Source organism: Musca autumnalis, unplaced genomic scaffold (assembly GCF_047663935.1).
Source record: "Musca autumnalis isolate F117 unplaced genomic scaffold, ASM4766393v1 scaffold_4, whole genome shotgun sequence".
Classification (NCBI taxonomy): domain Eukaryota; kingdom Metazoa; phylum Arthropoda; class Insecta; order Diptera; family Muscidae; genus Musca; species Musca autumnalis.
This window is the reverse complement of record NW_027411977.1, coordinates 56,825,975-56,843,295: the sequence shown is the minus strand read 5'-3', so window position 1 is coordinate 56,843,295 and position 17,321 is coordinate 56,825,975. Positions and strand designations below refer to the sequence as shown.

Here is a 17,321-nt window from a genome sequence, read left to right as displayed (position 1 = left end):
TATTTGTGAAAGGCTGAACTCTTATTTGACTGATCTTACCATCTCTATCCACGCGAGGAACATGGAAATATCCGCCACAAAATCTACGGCCACTCTGTTCACCACATGAACGGCATAGGTGAGAACAGATTTATGTTTGTCGTTGCCAGATTTAATAAAAAATTATCCCTGAAGATGTTGGCAGATACCAACGAAACGTCGGATAAAAAAATGGAATAAATAATCTTTATTTTCATTGACACATAAAGGACCTCAAAGCCCGATAAGACAAAGTCTTAACAAAATAAATATAAAATAAGAAGGTCGAAAAACAAAATTAAACATAATTATTCGGAGGGCCCGCCGATTAAAAAACAAAAGTTATTAAATCAAAACAACAACAACATGAAGGGATTTTCACACATGTCAAATTAAAATACGATGCAGAAACCTGTTCGTTACTGAAATCATACTGCAGGGACACAAAACGCCTAGCGAAACTATCAGAAAGACTAAGGTTCCTATTATCATGTAGAAAAAGTGGCCTTATACCATCACATTTGTCAAATTCTACAACAAACACGACATCTTTATTTACAACAAACAAAATACAAAACGAATTTCATAAGATAGAACAGAAATTTCATACAAAAATGTTAAACCTAGAGATCAAAGAAACCAATTTAAATATAAAGAATCTAAAAGTAGAAATGCACAACAAAACAAAATCACTAAAACTGACAATGCAGAGAGGAGAATACGACAATTTCTTAAAGAGACAACGCACAAGATATTCTTACTTATGCCTTGTTCAGACTGACGGTGTTTCGCTCTCTATTCGTTGTTCGACCCCAAATTACGATGTAATTACTTCATTTCCCATACAATATATTGAGAACGAACAACGATTTGTGTACATTGTTCAATTTAAATTACCCTCAGAACGACGATAAAATATGTCCCATCTCTAACAAATGAGAGAATTTATCGAAATAAATTAATTATGACAGGAACAATACAAAATCTAAAAATTTATTAAAAACACAAACATTTTTAGAAAAACTGCAAAATATGAATGAAAAGTAAGCGGTTTGACGAATAGTATACATTCAAATCATAGCAAATTTTGTCTTCTCTTTCATTGCATTTACATTTCTTGTCCATCCTTTCAAACTCGCGAACAAATTTAGAATCAAAAATCAAATGCCTGCCGCAAAGCCTGTATACCAAAAAGTTGTTTTGGCAGGTCTCTCTCTCGTTAATTTTTAAAATAGAAAATTTTTAAAATAAACTGAAAACACCAAAATTGTGAAGAAAAATAGAAAACATGAATGAAACTAATATAATTTAATATTAAATAGATATCTGAAAGAAGGACAAATATTTTTTCAGTTCATATCAATTAACTTTACTCGTCTTTTGGCCGAAACTTTCTTAAAAATCAGTAAACAAAAACTATGAAAATATGAATCATGTTGCTATGAATGATGTACCATGTCGTATGAACGGGTTAATTCGTGTACGTAATTATGAGCACGAACGACGTTATTCAAATGCTGGTATGAACATGGCTTTAACTACAAATGAAAGAACAACACATTTGTCAAAGTTAACAAAGCTAAAACAAAAAGGACTAGAAAACTACGGTTTGAAATTTAACGCCTCGTGGTTTGTAAATGAAACAAAGATAACTTTCAGCCAAGAAAGTATGTGGATCTTATCTCTCGGTTCCAAATTTTCAATTCCGATAAGTGACAAAGAATTTTCTTCGGTAAAACTAATAGCAGATTTAGAGCAATGGGTTCAAACATTAACTGATGATAGGCAAAAAGATATTATTAGAACAAAAATATCAAACAGAATACTAACATATAGAAGAGCGGCAAAAATAAGTCAAAAAGACAAATTCATTTTACAAATATTTGAAGAAACGAAACAATTTGTAAAAAGATACAGGGATGAAATAGTTATTACGAAAGCCGACAAAGGCAACAAAACTGTAATAATGTACAGAGATACATACAACAACAAAATGAAAAAACTCCTGGAAGACAAAACGACATACAAACAGATGAGAACTGATCCGACACAAAAATTACAAAGAGCAAACAACAAAATTATAATGGATTTATACAAGCAAAATTATATTACAACACAAGAAAAGTTCATGCTAATAACACATGCCTCAAATGCTCCCAGGTTGTATGGCCTCCCGAAGGTACATAAGCCAAATATGCCGTTGAGACCAATTGCATCATCAATAGAAGTTCCCTGCTACAAATTGTCAAAACATATCGGCAAGATTTTGAAAAACATTATAGTTGAGAACTATAACACGAGAAACTCTTATGACTTAAAGAAAAAATTAGATGAAATAGTACTTGACGACAATGATATCTTAGTTTCCTTTGACGTGGTATCGTTATTTACTAACATACCGATTTACTTAGCCATAAAAAACATCATGGCCCAATGGAACACCCTAAGAGACCACACAAAAATACCAAAATCGCAATTTTTGAAAATTTTACAATTTTGTCTTAACGACAACAATTACTTCATGTACGACACAGATATCTTCACGCAGATATATGGTATGCCGATGGGAAACCCTTTATCCCCAACTATTGCTGATATCGTCTTGGACACATTGTTAACACAAACAATAGAAGAACTCAAAGAAGAAAATATTCAATTCAAATTTCTAACAAAATATGTAGATGACATGTTTGCAATAGTAAGAAAAGGAGACGAAGCAAAAATATTAGAAACGCTAAATAAATACCACAACAAGCTGAAATTTACCATGGAAATGGAAGAGAACAATTTCATACCTTTTTTGGACATAACAATTCATAAAAACAAAAATAAACTAATTACAAACTGGTACATGAAACCAACAGCGTCTGGAAGACTCATGAATTTCCATTCAATACAACCACTACAGCAGAAAATAAACACAGCCACCAACTTAATAACAAAAGTATTGAGACTCAGCGACGATAAATTCAAAAACCAAAATATAGGAATAATCAAAAAAATACTAACACAAAATAGTTATCCGACCACTCTAATAAACAAACTCATACAAAAATCAACAATTCCCAAATCGATAGATAATAATACATCAGGCAACACCAAATATTACAGCGTTCAGTTTATACCACGACTAACAGAAACAAAACAACTAAAACAAATCATGGATGAAGAAGAAATTAAGATAGCACACAAACCATACAAAACCACAGCATCATTATACGAGCCCTAACCACTAATAATTCGTACACCAGGTATTTTTTCACTATTCAACATGAAATTTAATTGACATCAAATGTATGTCTAAAGAGAATAGATTTTCATAAATTTTTGTGGGATTAGTTTTTTAGACACATTAATGAACGGGTAAATGTTGTTCATCGATTGGAAAATAATTGTGGCCTGTAGCTCGATTTTCAGACAATTCGCTTTTGGCCTCTATACGAAATACTATGAAAAATAAAGAGCAACCAGGGGGCACGGGTTATCGTTAACCGATCGTCATAAATTTCTGTAGAAATCGTGTTTCAGCCACAAAAATGAACTGGTAGGGGGTTTCCGGCGATTGGACCACAATTGCGGCCTTTAGAGAATTTTCGTGAAAGTGCACCTTTGGCCCGATACAAATTACTATAGAAACAAAGATCGCTCGATTGGCACGGGTTAACGTTAACCGATCGCCGAAAAAATTCATATATAAGGTTTTTGGATCAAATGGAAACAAATTTAGGGGGTAGGAATTCCAAAATAAAATTAAAATTGTTTTTTGGGCCGCCCTAATATACATACTTTAATAACACTTTGTTGAAATAGGCTCTGTGTACGAATTAATTGTGGTTAGGGCTCGTACACGCAAACAAAAACAAAGATACAAAAATCTGATCAGAACAATGTAGTGTACGAAATTACGTGCAAAGGGAATGAACAAGAAAAATGTGGTAAACTCTACATTGGGACAACAAAGAGGAGCTTAAACACAAGGATAGCGGAACACAAGACGGACATACAGAAAAAGAAACTTACAACAGCTTTAGCACAACACTGTATAGAAAACGAACACACAGCAGATCTAGAAAATATCAACATATTGGATAAAGAGAGAATAGAAAACAAGAGATTTACATTAGAGAGTATAAGAATACAACAAAAAACAAAATGTGCAATAAACAGAAAAGAGGACAAAGACAACACCAACGCAATCTATACTTTGGCGATTTTTTAGTCGTATTTTTATTTTTCTGTGATCAACTAGCATTAAGAACCACTGTGATATTTACATATTTTATTAATTATTTTTGCATTTATTTATCGATTTAATTGTTTGTGTCGTTTTTATGAAAAAAAACCCTTCAATTTAACATAACTAAATGTAAAACCTGACGAAAGATTATACAGTATGCAAAGTTCATATTCGTACACCCCTAAAAAAATAATGAAATCGTTATTAATTCCATATTTTATGTGCAAATGTGAAATAATTGATAGGAATTACCATAACGAAGAAAGATTTAAGAATAACAAACCAAATTTTTAATTTATTCCGTCATTTAGGTATAGATGGCGCCTGTGTGGGTGGCAAAATTCGTATTCGTACACCTATAAGCACTATATATTTGGAATTTTTAAATTTTTTCAAAGCAAAATTCCGCAAATTTTTGTTTTAGACTTCTTTTTGAATGCCTCTGCTATAGAAATGTTTAATAATAACGGTAATTTTATTAAAAATTTTGCATGAATAAAAAGTCGGAGGAATATTTAAAATCCTTAAGAAAACTGTGGTAGATATGATTAGCTATTGCAATTTATTCCCGAATTTTTGACGAAAATAGCTAATAGCAGTCCTTCTGTAACAATAGTTGAGGTCTAATATGAAAATAAATGTTGTCAGCGCTTGGAAATGAAAAGAAACGTAATCCGGGCTTAGGTAAAGTAAACACATTTTTGGTTTTTACTTGGTAAAATTCGGAAGTTTCGTTTTATATTTGACATAAAATGTATTGAAGTTTTAGAATACGGCTTCGAAAATCATTCTATGTCAAGAAATATCGGAAATTACGAGGAATAAAAAAATTTTAATTAAGAAAAATTTCCCAGAAAAAATGCATTTCTTCAAAAGGTTACCCCACGTTCTTTCCTGGACTATTTACTTCATTCTTTTGACATTTTTGTACTCATTTTGGATCCTTTGGTAAAGAAATATAATTTTCAAGAAGTAAAAACCACTATTTTCGCAATTCGGCAACCATAACCGTCGTTCATAGTAAAGGTAGATTTTCAGTCGTACGCAGACAGTATGAAAACTTGTACAGTTTCATTTTTCTTCATAATTTCTCACAGTTTTCGGCATAAAATGATTTTCGAAACCGTATTCTAACACTTCTATACATTTTATGTCAAATATAGAACGAAACTTCCGATTTTTACCAAGTAAAAACCAAAAATGTGTTTACTTTACCTAAGCCCGGATTACGTTACTTTGCATTTCCAAACGCTGACAACATTTATTTTCATATTAGACCTCAAATATTGTTACAGAAGGACTGCTATTAGCTATTTTCGTAAAAAAATCGGGAATAAATTGCAATAGCTAATCATATCTACCACAGTTTTCTTAAGGATTTTAAATACTCCTCCGACTTTTTATTCATGCAAAATTTTAATAAAATTACCGTTATTTTTAAATATTTCTATAGCAGAGGCATTCAGAAAGGAGACTAAACCAAAAATTTGAGGTATTTTGCTTTGAAAATCCTTAAAAACTCCAAATATATAGTGCTTTTAGGTGTACGAATACGAATTTTGCCACCCACACAGGCGCCATCTATACCTAAACGACGGAATAAATTAAAAATTTGTTTTGTTATTCTTAAGTCTTTCTTCGTTATGATAATTCCTATCAATTATTTCATATTTGCACATAAAATATGGAATTAATAATGATTTTATTCATTTTTCAGGGGTGTACGAATATGAACTTTGCATACTGTATGTAAGTTAAACATATCTTAGTGCTAAAGGAAAAAATTAATGTTACAACAAAAACTTGTAATATATTTTTATGTTTGTCGTTGCCAGATTTAATAAAAAATTATCCCTGAAGATGTTGGCAGATACCAACGAAACGTCGGATAAAAAAATGGAATAAATAATCTTTATTTTCATTGACACATAAAGGACCTCAAAGCCCGATAAGACAAAGTCTTAACAAAATAAAGATTTGAATGTCATTGTCGATAAATAGATAATTCCTCATAGCTATTTGCGACAAACTGAGTCCTCAAGTCCCTAGCCGACAGCAGTTGGGGTGCAGATAGAGAAACCTTATTAACCACATAGAACTCGATATCATTATACCCTACACCATTTGGAGGGTATAATTAAATTTGTCATTCCGTTTGTAACACATTGAAATATTCGTCGGAGACCCTATAAAGTATATATATTATTGATCAGCATAAAATTCTATGTCGATTTGACCATGTCCGTCTGTCCGTCCCTCCGACTGTCTGTCTGTTGAAATCAAGATACAGTTCGCTATTTTAAAGATTGATAGTCAAAATTTGATACAGAAGTTTTTATTACTTGCAGCATGGTTGGTATTGAAAATGGGATATATCGGTCCACGTTTTGATATAGCCCCCATAGAACGGTACCTCCCGACTTTCGGTATTTTTAAGGTTTTGCTTCATTATCCTACCAAAGTGGCTGAAATTTGGTACGTAGTCTTCTTTAAGGGTATAAAATTTTCCCCCAGAATTTTGTCGGTATCGGTCCACACCTTCATATAGACCCCATAGAACGGTACCTCCCATTTTTCGGTATTTTTAAGGTTTTAGCTTCATTATCCTACCAAAGTGGCTGAAATTTGGTACGTAGTCTTCTTTAGGGGTATACAACTTTCCCCCGGAATTTTGTCGGTATCAGTCCACACTTTCATATAGTCCCCATAGAACGGTACCTCCCGATTTTCGGAATTTGAAGGTTTTACCTTAATTATCACACCGAAATAGCTGAAATTTGGTACTTAGTCTACGTTGGTGGTATAAAACTTTCCCTCAGAACTTTGTCGGTATCGGTCCATGGCTTCATATAGCCCCCATAGAACGATACCTCCCTATTTTCGGTATTTTGAACGTTGTGGCGTCAATATTCCACCGAAATGGCTGAAATTTGGCATTTAGATTTAGACTTCGTTGGGGGTACTCAACTTTCTCTTTAAATTTGTCGGCCTTCATAAAGCCCCCATGGAAAAGTACCTCCCGATTTTTCGTATTTTGAAAGTTGTGGCCTCAATATTCAACCAAAATGGCTGAAATTTGGTATTTAGTCTTCAATGTGATATAAAACTGTTCGCCAGAAATATGTCTGTACAGGTCCACGCTTTCATATTGCCCCATTTCTGACTAAAATTCGTCGGTAAAGGTCCACGTTTCGATATAGCCCCATACCCACATTCTCTTACCGAAATATAGGAAATTTGGTATTTAGTCTTCTTTGAGCCTAAAAACTTCCCGTCAGAAATTTGTCGGTATAGATCGACGTTTTTAAATAGCCCCCATAGAATGGTGCCTCACATTGTTTTACCGAAATTGCTGAAATGTAGTATTAAGTCTTCTTCATACACGAAAGGAATCTAATTATTCCATTTTACTTCAATACAACTTGTGGTGGAGGGTATAACAAGTTCGGCCCGGCCGAACTTAACGCCGTTCTTACTTGTTCTATTATCTAAAAAGAGAGGTCCAGCGTTACAAGAGAGAACCCCTAGATCTACAAACATATCAAGCAGATCTGAATAGTATTCATACAGATGCAGTCACAGATATCATAAACAACTATCGTATGAATGCGGTCCTCGGAGAATATCCCCTATCTATTGCAACTGAGGAGCGTCAGCTGCCACGACAAACCAGAGTAGTTTTGACTCAACTACGTTCGGGATGGTGCTGCAGTCTGAATTCCTATAGGGCATGGATCGATGATCGATTGGCATAGCATCCATATAACGGTACCTCCCGACTTTAGGAATTTTCAGGATTTTTGCAAAATTTTTTAACCAAACTAGGTATAATAGGCACTTAAGGTTCTTAGTGGTTACAACAATTATCCACCAAAGCATATATTTATTGTGTACTCACTACAAAACAAATGTTCTGAATTTGAAGCTATTCTTAAGAAGAACGAGTTCAAATGAAACAAAAACTAATATACATATTTTTAAAGTTCCATGTCATAGCTGTCAGATTTGACAGATGTTGTACCAAAAATTGTCATTCAGTTTTTTTATTTTTGGAACCACTGTACGTGGTATGGGGTTTACACAGGAACTATACACCGGAAAATACAGTTTAGGGGTTATCCCTAGTTGTGCAGACCAAAAAAATTATTGTTCATGATTTTTTTCAAAGAAACTACCAATTTTTTAAGTTCTTCGTTTCATCTGAAGTAGCACATCTTATACTACTTTTGGATTTTTTGTTGTTGTAAGCGTTTTAATCCTACCTGATAATCCTAAACCTAATAATCTTGTCTTTACGCGAAACAGAATTTTAAAAAAATCAATTTTTAAAGAAATATTGAACTGTCAATGTCAAATTATCGATTTTAACAAAAAAAATTACTGTTTTTTTTTCTTTTAACCTGCCGAAAATGTTTAAAACATCTGTCCCGCTTAAAGACACGTTTTTATGTATTTAATAAGCTCTCCAAACAATATGAAGATCTGACAATTCGTTTTCGAGCTATCGTTGGCACCGATTTCAAAAATTCCGTTTCGAGAAAAACGCGTTTCTATGCTAAATTGAAATCACAATAAATGTTTGCCTTCCAATGCACATATCTAAGACAATTTTGCCCCGATCGACTTGATATTTCTTGCGACATACTCTAACTATGGCTGACTTCCGTATCGTCATTTGCTTTGTGTTGTTTAAACTTCGTCAAAATATTTCAGTTGAACACTCATACATTGTTCCTCGAAAATGCAACTAAATGTATCAGAAATAAAAATGATACATGTTTGCTTTTTACCTGTGTTGAAAATGCGTATTTTTGATGTTTTGAAACACGTAGCTTCGTAGCTGTTAATTGCAACGGCGTTAAGAAACAAAATACTTCGCAAATTTTCAGTCGTTTGTAAAGCAACTGACTATACGGAAATCAGTCTACCTGTACTTCAAAATAAGCCAATCAGGTATGTGATGGAAAACGATTCGACTCGTTTTGCCATAAATCGAAATCGTATATCTCCCATTTTGGTGAATATTTTAATGAAATTGTAAATGGATTTTAAAAATATTATTCAAATTTACAAATTTTAATTTCCATATTTATGTCCAAAAAGGGAATATTTTTATCGATTCGGGGAAAATATTCCATAATTAAGTGAGTCTAGTAAGTTTTAAAATATTGATTTTAAGGGAATATCACTTTTTAAAATTATTTTCCGTGCGGAAAATTCCGAGGGAAATATTCATGATTGCCCTATATATATATCATCAACGGCACTCCGATTATATACCATTTCGATTCAGCAAATCGAGTCGATTCGGTTTTCATCACATACCCGAATATTTTTTCGATTTTTTAAAGTGACAAGTGGGGGTAACTCCTTAATGTGTTTGCAAAATATTCCTAGAACATTCGAAAGTCTCTAAAACGGCGTTTGCATTTGAGCTTTTTGGCGGGTTAACCATCGTTTTAAGGATTTATTTGACGTATGCGCAAAGGAATTGATTAAGTTCGTTTAAATCAAAACGTACTATAAAATGCATAATGGAACCATTTTTCTATTCTAAAACATTCATATTTTTACAAGAGTAGTTTGGTAGAGCCTTTTTTAATAGAAACTGGAAATATGAAAAAAACCTAAATTGTAATGCAAAATTTTAAAATATGTATTTCACATGTTGGACTTCAATCCTAGTTGCCAGCAACCATTGAATCAATTTTAAGGGAATTTTAATTATAGGATAATCAATGTATTTAACTCAGTTACAAAATAAAACAATACAATTAATATACTTGTTCTTTTACTTTTTGTTTCTTTATTAAAGATCAAAGTATGAATTTGTTTTCTGTTTGTTATGTACACACAATGAGGATAGTGAATAGTTCATCATCTGAATAAAAAACTTGATGTAAAATGCAAAGATTTTGTGGTATTTGCAACAATACACGGTATATCATCATGTCGTATTGACTTCGTATTCTAAATATGTTCACATTCACAAAATTTAATTTTCCATAGTAGATTTTATTTCTTATTCTAACAACAATGACCATCGTGGTTACTGTGATCATGATGATTTGCCGTACCCGATTCACGGTAGTGTATTTTATTGTTGTCTTGATTGTTTTCTTGATTTTCTATATTATCAGCCTTTGTTGTAGAGAATTCTCCCAAATCCCTCCTCATGGCATAGGCATCTTCACCATCGGCATAGTATTTGGGTTCAATTTCAATGATTTTAAATTTCAAAGTATTTGTATAGAGGTTTAAGGCGGCACGATTGCTTTTACGTACATGCAATGAAACATACTGGGCTTCGAAACATTCCACCATTGCTTTGGATGCTTGATTCATAAGTTTTTGAGCTAAACCTAGGCGGCGATAGGAGCGTTTGACTGCCAACGATGTGATGTGACCACGTTTGCTATCCTCACCGGATTCGGGTTCTTCCATTTTGGCCAGAACATAACCAACAATATTGCCCTTATCGTCCTCGGCTACATAGCTGAGTTGTGGCCAGGTAAGACCATGATAGAAATAATATTTCATTTGATAATTTTCTGGCAGACAAAGCAAATTGCAATGTTGCATTGCCATCAAGTCTTCTGGTTTAGCACAACGTATATTCATGTTGATATGGGCGGCAGAGGTTTGGAAGTGTCCAATAGGCGGTAAGTGGTTTAATATTTTTAATAAATATTTTTATTGCCGAATTAGTCTTTTCTTATTTTTCTAATCTTTGCATGTGTTTGTGTTCCACCAATAGATTCAGAGGATTTTTCTGGTGTTGCCGGTGAACCGTCTGGATTTGTCTGTCCTAAAAGTTCTCGCACTAACCGGAATTTAGATAAGAATGCCTTCCAAATTAGGAACCAGCCTGAAAGTATAAAGAGTAATATGAATTAATATTACCATATATTTTATTTTGTAGTGTTAAGGCCGAACGCATTAATAAATAAATAAATAAATTTTCCACTAATAAATTATAAAACAACAACAATGGGATTAAGCCAGACTATTTTGAAAAAAAAAAAAAAAACAAAAAAATAAATAATTATGCACTATTAAAAACGGTGGGTATTTCAAATTTCAAAGGAGTCAAATCGAATAGATTCAACATACTCAAGTTTCGGAGCTATGCAACTGTTCAACTTCCTGTAAAGGTCGGTTTTCTACTTAAATCTTGATGCCTTTTATTATTCAGTAACATTCTTTCCCCAAAGCGCCAAAAGCAAAACCTTATTTTGTGATACGTGTTCAAAAAATGCTACCAAAACATCACATTGAAATGGTTTGCGTGTCTAGGTGCACATGTAGTATCAAATTTTCATCATCATTTCTATGGGGTCAAAGTTTCACAATAAAAACACTTAAATGAGTCAATGACAAAGCGCAAAGAAGTCCACCATTATGACACAGCAATTGATCAATTGATTGATATCTTTGGAACTTGTGCGTACTTGTTGTGCTGTGTGACGTCACAATTTTACATCATCTACCTACAACAAAAGCATGTAAATATTTAAAAAGCCTACGATAATCTTACCCAATAATATAATAGCAGCAACTATAGTTACAGAAGCTAGGACAGTAAAAATGAGTGCCAATGTTGAGGCCACAGACATTTTTTCCTCCTAACATAAAACACGAAATTGTTGAGAAAAAATAAAATGAAAACACCGAGAATGTTGACTTTAACACGAAGCAATTACTAAACTACATAAATAAAGTTGAATAACAACAACAAACTATACTTCAAAAACATATGTTTACTGATTAAGTTGGTCTTCTTCTTCTCAACGTGGGCTATATTTGTCGTTCACTACGAATGATAGCCAAACCATTTTTGAAATGAAAACAATCAAGGCCTTGCTAATCATCATTTGATACCGGAAAACCGGTTATATTTTTTTTAGCGAGACTTTCGGTTCAATTATGACCGCCAAGAAATTGTACACTTCGTAATCAGGACAACAAGATCCATCTATGGTATAATTTTAGACCGACTAGGATACCATTGTAAAACTCCTGAAGTCCAAAACCGGCTATGTGATAAAATCAGCCGTCAAAAGGTTGATGGTCCGATTTCGGCCTGAAATATAAATTTATGACTTTCACTGGCTACGCGATAAAATCTCCCAAACTATCTTGATTGACCCATAATTCCGAAAGTATCAGTGGCAACAAAAATATATTTCGTTGTAATCAGAGCCCCAAAGGTTATCGACGGTAGACAAGTAGATCCGCGAGCTGGCCCAAAGCCAACAACAAATATTGTATATTGAAAATACTAGAAATTTATGGATGATAGAAGCATCCCTTGGTTTCCATGGAAATAAACATATTGTCATCACAATCACTCCGATAGATGAGGGTCTAGCCATAAATGAAGTAAAATTTGTATATTTCAAAGTACTCCCATTTCCCGACCGAAGATAAGGACAAGCTGGCAAGCATATTTTATAGAAAATGGTTGGAATGGGAAAACTCGCAAATTAGAATACCGCTTCTCAGGGACACATAACAAGGAGGATTACCTTTCCCCTCAGCTTTGACTCTTAGAACACTGTGCTTTTGAAACAAATTTAAATGCAGATTCAATGTTCATATATGAGAAAAAGACAAAAAAAAATCGCCGGAGCGTTTTTAGGGATTGTTAATGTTTTCACGATTTTTCATGGAAACCGCAAGTCCTATCAGAATAAGACTAACGAATATGTTGTAGCTATCAAAATTCTCTACAAGATATTTGTATTTTCGTAGGTTTTACCATTATTGAAATATAGAAGTTCAAATTGGGACAATGCACTGACTGTATCGCCCCCTTATAAAACAATGTCATGAAGGGCGCGCCTTAACTAACTTTTAATGAAAACCGCTTACACGGGGAAAGTTTTTGTGAATTCTGAAACAGCAATGTACATAGATGAGAACAATCCAAAAACAAGAAAAAATCGCTGTAGGGATTTTTAAATAAATCGCGGTCAAAATTCACATTTTTAGCTGTTTTTTAGGTTCTCACGATTTTGCTTGGAATCCGCAAGTCCTATCGAAATGGTGCTACAGAAAATATTGTAGCTGTGAAAATTCTCTAGAGGAATGACCTTTATGATTTGTTCCCAGGTTATACCATTTTTGAGATAAAGAAGCTCAGGTTACATTTTTAGGTTTTTTGTTAGAGTTTCGCGATTTTGCTTGAATGCGGCATGTCTTATCGATATGAGACCTGAAAAAATCTTAAAGATGTGGAAATTCTATACAAGACTGCCTTATGCAACTTTTCTTAGGTTGTACCATTTTTTAGATATATATAAGTTTAAGTTGGGAATTTGCAGGCATGACAGTGTTTTATAAGGGGGCGATACAGAATTGAATTGTCCCAATTTGAACTTCTATATCTCAAAAACGGTAAAACCGACGAGAATACCATAAACATAAATCTTGTAGAAAATTTTCATAGCTACAACATTTCTTTACTCCCACTTTGATAGGACTTGCGGTTTCCAAGCAAAATCGCAAAAACCTAAACATGTCAACTTGACTGGCGATTTATTTAAAAAGCGCTCCGGATTTTTTCTCATCTATGAACATTGTAATTTCAGAATCTGCAAAAGCTTCCCAGGTGCAAGCAACTTCCATTTAAATTTGCTTCAAGAGCACTGTGAGAAGTAAAGAAGCTGCTGTCAATTTCGAAAGATTGAGGAATAATATCGTAGGCTACGATAACGTAGTCGTCCATATAAGAGTCATGCAAGGTGAACTTTGTCGACTATCCGAGATGGACAAAACACAAAGGACTTGGTGTAATTCTGACAAAAGCTGACCCCTTTTTGCATGTGCATATGACTGTGATCTGTCCCGTCCAGACTTACTGGATATCTTGCATGGCGGAATGCGACCTATTTGAAGTAAAACTAACGCACAGCTTCGAACCTTTCGATATCCTAGTAGATAATATATATGTAGCTCGAAACGTTTTTAGGCTCAGGGAGATGAAGATGGATACACTTCCATCTCGAACAAATTAGGCTGTCTGGACCCTCTTAAGATCAGTAATCTCTCAGAGATACATAATTTCGAAGACGCTACGTTCTACGTTCCCAACTGGAGGTGACTAAACCCATGGAAGACCACTGCCACCATGCATGGCTATACAGGGCACTATGCCCGCACTATTTTGCGAGGAGCTAGATGTCTGGTTCTTATACTGGTTGAAACCATACGGTGCTTCTGAGAGGCCGCGTGGTGGTTGTGTTCTTTCGACAGCCAGGCGGCACTATTGGCACTCAAATCCTTCTGTATAAAATCCAAGTTTGTTTCCTGGTGTAGATATCTGCTAAAAAGACTACATTATCCGATGATTATAAACATATCCAGAAACGCAATCAATAACCAATGATTAACTTCTATCATTTTACTAGTTACAAAATTAGTTTCATATTTTTCAATGGGGAAACAAATAGCTCCAGAGTTTAAATACACGAACATCCTCTTCTTCAAAAGTGATTCTATGTGATTCTACGATGCCGGCTATAAACATCGAAAGATTGTGGAAAATGCTGAGAAACCTTTTGTTGAACGAATGCTTCGTTAAAGCACTGATGGGTTTAAAAAATGTTTATGTACTTTCCATTACACTGCATAACATAAAAATAAATCCTCAGAATGTTTAATTTTATCCAAGAAGCAGAGAGGTTAGGATTTTCTCAAAACTATTAAGACCATCACAATTATGTATTTTGTAATTTGCTTATTTCAAGTAAATACCTTATTTGTTGATAATAGTTGAAAATAATATAGAAATCCAGACAGTTTGGGACGAATTATTATTAATTTTACTTTGAAAATTAGAAATACAACACCACGCGAAAATTGTATATACGAATGGGAGGACAGACGAGAACAGCTGATTTTTGGTGAATGAAATGACAACAAATTTGCTACTATTTTTTACAGACGACACTTGTAGTGAAATGATAGCCCATATTAAAATTATAATAACTTATAATAGAAATGTCTAAAAAAAATTAGCTGTATTATAAGAAATATAATTTAAATATATATTGCAAAATTGCGTATTTACTTTAATTCATAATAATTTATTTCTCTATTAACGACTACTACACTTTTTCCCAACTGTGTAATAGTGACATTTACAGGTTATGTTCGTTCAGCTGTTCTTTCATCTCCTTGTTGTGTTTATTGTTATTTAATATTAAGAAATTTTTATAATACAAAAAACTTCAATTAAAATGTTACGAAGAGCAACTGTTGTACTTGTTAACCAAGTGCGTTTGAACACCACCTCGCTGACGCGTTCGTTTGCCTCAGCATCTGGAACAACAGCAGGGAAACAAGAGAAATGGGATTTATATGCCGGTGTTCTAGTCGAAAGATTGCCAATTGTGTCCAAAGAATTCAATGCCCTAGAAAAAGAATTCCAAGAATATTTATGGCGTGTTGAATTCGAAAAATCTCTAAAATCCGACAGTGAACTGCAACATGAACGTGATTTGAAACAAGCTGAACTTCTAAAAAGAGGTCAAGTTGATTTGGATGAAGCTGCATCGAAGCAAACTGCACAAGATCTAAAGGATGCATATACAGAGGAATTGAATAAGTTCGAAAAGGCACCACGTACAACAGCCGATGATAAAGCCAACAATGTGTTATCAACGAACCGCTGTCTAGATGACACCCTATATCTATTGGTAGAACAAACTGTGGGGCCCAAAAAACATTTCCTCTTACCTCAAGGACCACGATTGGAAGGTGAAACAATGCGTCAGGCTGCCGAACGTATTGTACGTGAAAAATGTGGTGATCAACTGGATTTGCTATTCTATGGCAATGCACCCTGTGGGTTTTATAAATATAAATATCCTTCAGCAGCCCGAGATCAGTCAGTGGGCGCGAAAGTTTTCTTCTTCAGAGCTTCACTTAAAAATGGCAATGTAGACAAAAACGTTAGCAAGAATTTTGCATGGATGCAAAAGGATGTTCTTAGTAGTAAGATAAGTAACGAACGGTATTTTGAAAGTGTTCAAAAATTCTTATTTTAGAAAATATTTTGTTGAACGAAAATAAAGTTAAAATAATGTGAATGAATATATCGTCACCTGAAATGCCGAAAGACGTAACCCTCAAAGGGTTACGTCTTCGGGCATTTCATGTGACGATATGTATGTTTCTCTTTTAGTGGTGCAACATTGACAACAAAAACACAAAACATTGTTCCACAACATCCCATACGGGACAAGGGAGACTTCTCTCATATCAATGAGTGCACCCCGATTCATATTTAGCTCAATGATATGGGACCTACTGTTTATCGCCGAGTCCGAACGGCGTGTCTTAAGACACCACTTGTAGAAACGTTTTTCAAGGCTGAAATACTCAGGTAATGTCGCCAACATTACTGAGGGGTATTTTGCCACCGTTGAAAAATGTTTGATGTTGGCTGGCCGGGGAATCGAACCCCCGACCTTCTGCGTGCAAGGCGGGCGTGCATACCATTGCACCACGGTGGCACCCAAGCATTGACACTAACTGTCAAAGGTAACAAAAGATATGTTATTCATGGAACTAATATATAATCGGGTAGGTTCGGAGACATACTTCACCTCTCACTCCACTCCTCAAGCATTGTGTTCACCCCATATTCTTCTATTTTGTGCGAATTTCTTGGGGCTAAGCTAGGCTTTTTAAAAGGAAGAGTACACCCAAGTTCGCCCAAAAAATACTCGAAAAATAAGCGTAACTAAAACTGCAATTCAGGTAATTATAAGTACATAGGTGTATACTAATCCGGACTTTGTACTTTGTAAATTAAGAGACATCCAAACGAATCTATTTTCTATGATACTCCAACTAACATCAGGATTTGAGATGATCTGATTCACTTGAGTTTTTCGCCGAAGCGCACGGTGGTCAGTGTGTTGTTTCAATTACTTATTTTACAACTTGAACTAGTTAAACCATTGCAAATGTATAATTTTATTTGTATGTTGTAGATCTGATCGTAGATCTCTTCTAGATCTGATCGCGTATTACGCTCTGTCAAACTCAGTCATGA

General features: G+C 34.2%; 3 protein-coding genes and 1 long non-coding RNA gene across 4 annotated transcripts in view; 1 reads left to right on the top strand and 3 right to left on the bottom strand.

Annotated features, from left to right (window-relative positions):
* Positions 1 to 102, bottom strand: part of LOC141401816 (uncharacterized) — a 29,029-nt gene extending 28,927 nt beyond the window's left edge. The window contains exon 1 of the long non-coding RNA XR_012412451.1: positions 40 to 102. This is a non-coding gene — a long non-coding RNA (uncharacterized lncRNA). The remainder of the gene's footprint in view (positions 1 to 39) is intronic.
* Positions 103 to 10,029: 9,927 nt separating this feature from the next.
* On the bottom strand, positions 10,030 to 10,876 carry vnc (GNAT family N-acetyltransferase vnc). Its single transcript, XM_073981701.1, has one exon. It carries the CDS (start codon positions 10,874 to 10,876, stop codon positions 10,283 to 10,285), a length of 594 nt encoding a protein of 197 aa, XP_073837802.1. The 3' UTR covers positions 10,030 to 10,282.
* Positions 10,030 to 11,981, bottom strand: LOC141401445 (small integral membrane protein 13). Its single transcript, XM_073981702.1, has 2 exons — positions 11,793 to 11,981; positions 10,030 to 11,123 (listed from the first exon to the last, which is right to left on the bottom strand). Exons 1-2 carry the CDS (start codon positions 11,869 to 11,871, stop codon positions 10,960 to 10,962), a joined length of 243 nt encoding a protein of 80 aa, XP_073837803.1. The 5' UTR covers positions 11,872 to 11,981; the 3' UTR covers positions 10,030 to 10,959.
* A 3,150-nt stretch (positions 11,982 to 15,131) lies between these two features.
* On the top strand, positions 15,132 to 16,350 carry mRpL46 (mitochondrial ribosomal protein L46). Its single transcript, XM_073981700.1, has one exon. It carries the CDS (start codon positions 15,499 to 15,501, stop codon positions 16,306 to 16,308), a length of 810 nt encoding a protein of 269 aa, XP_073837801.1. The 5' UTR covers positions 15,132 to 15,498; the 3' UTR covers positions 16,309 to 16,350.
* Positions 16,351 to 17,321: the final 971 nt, after the last annotated feature.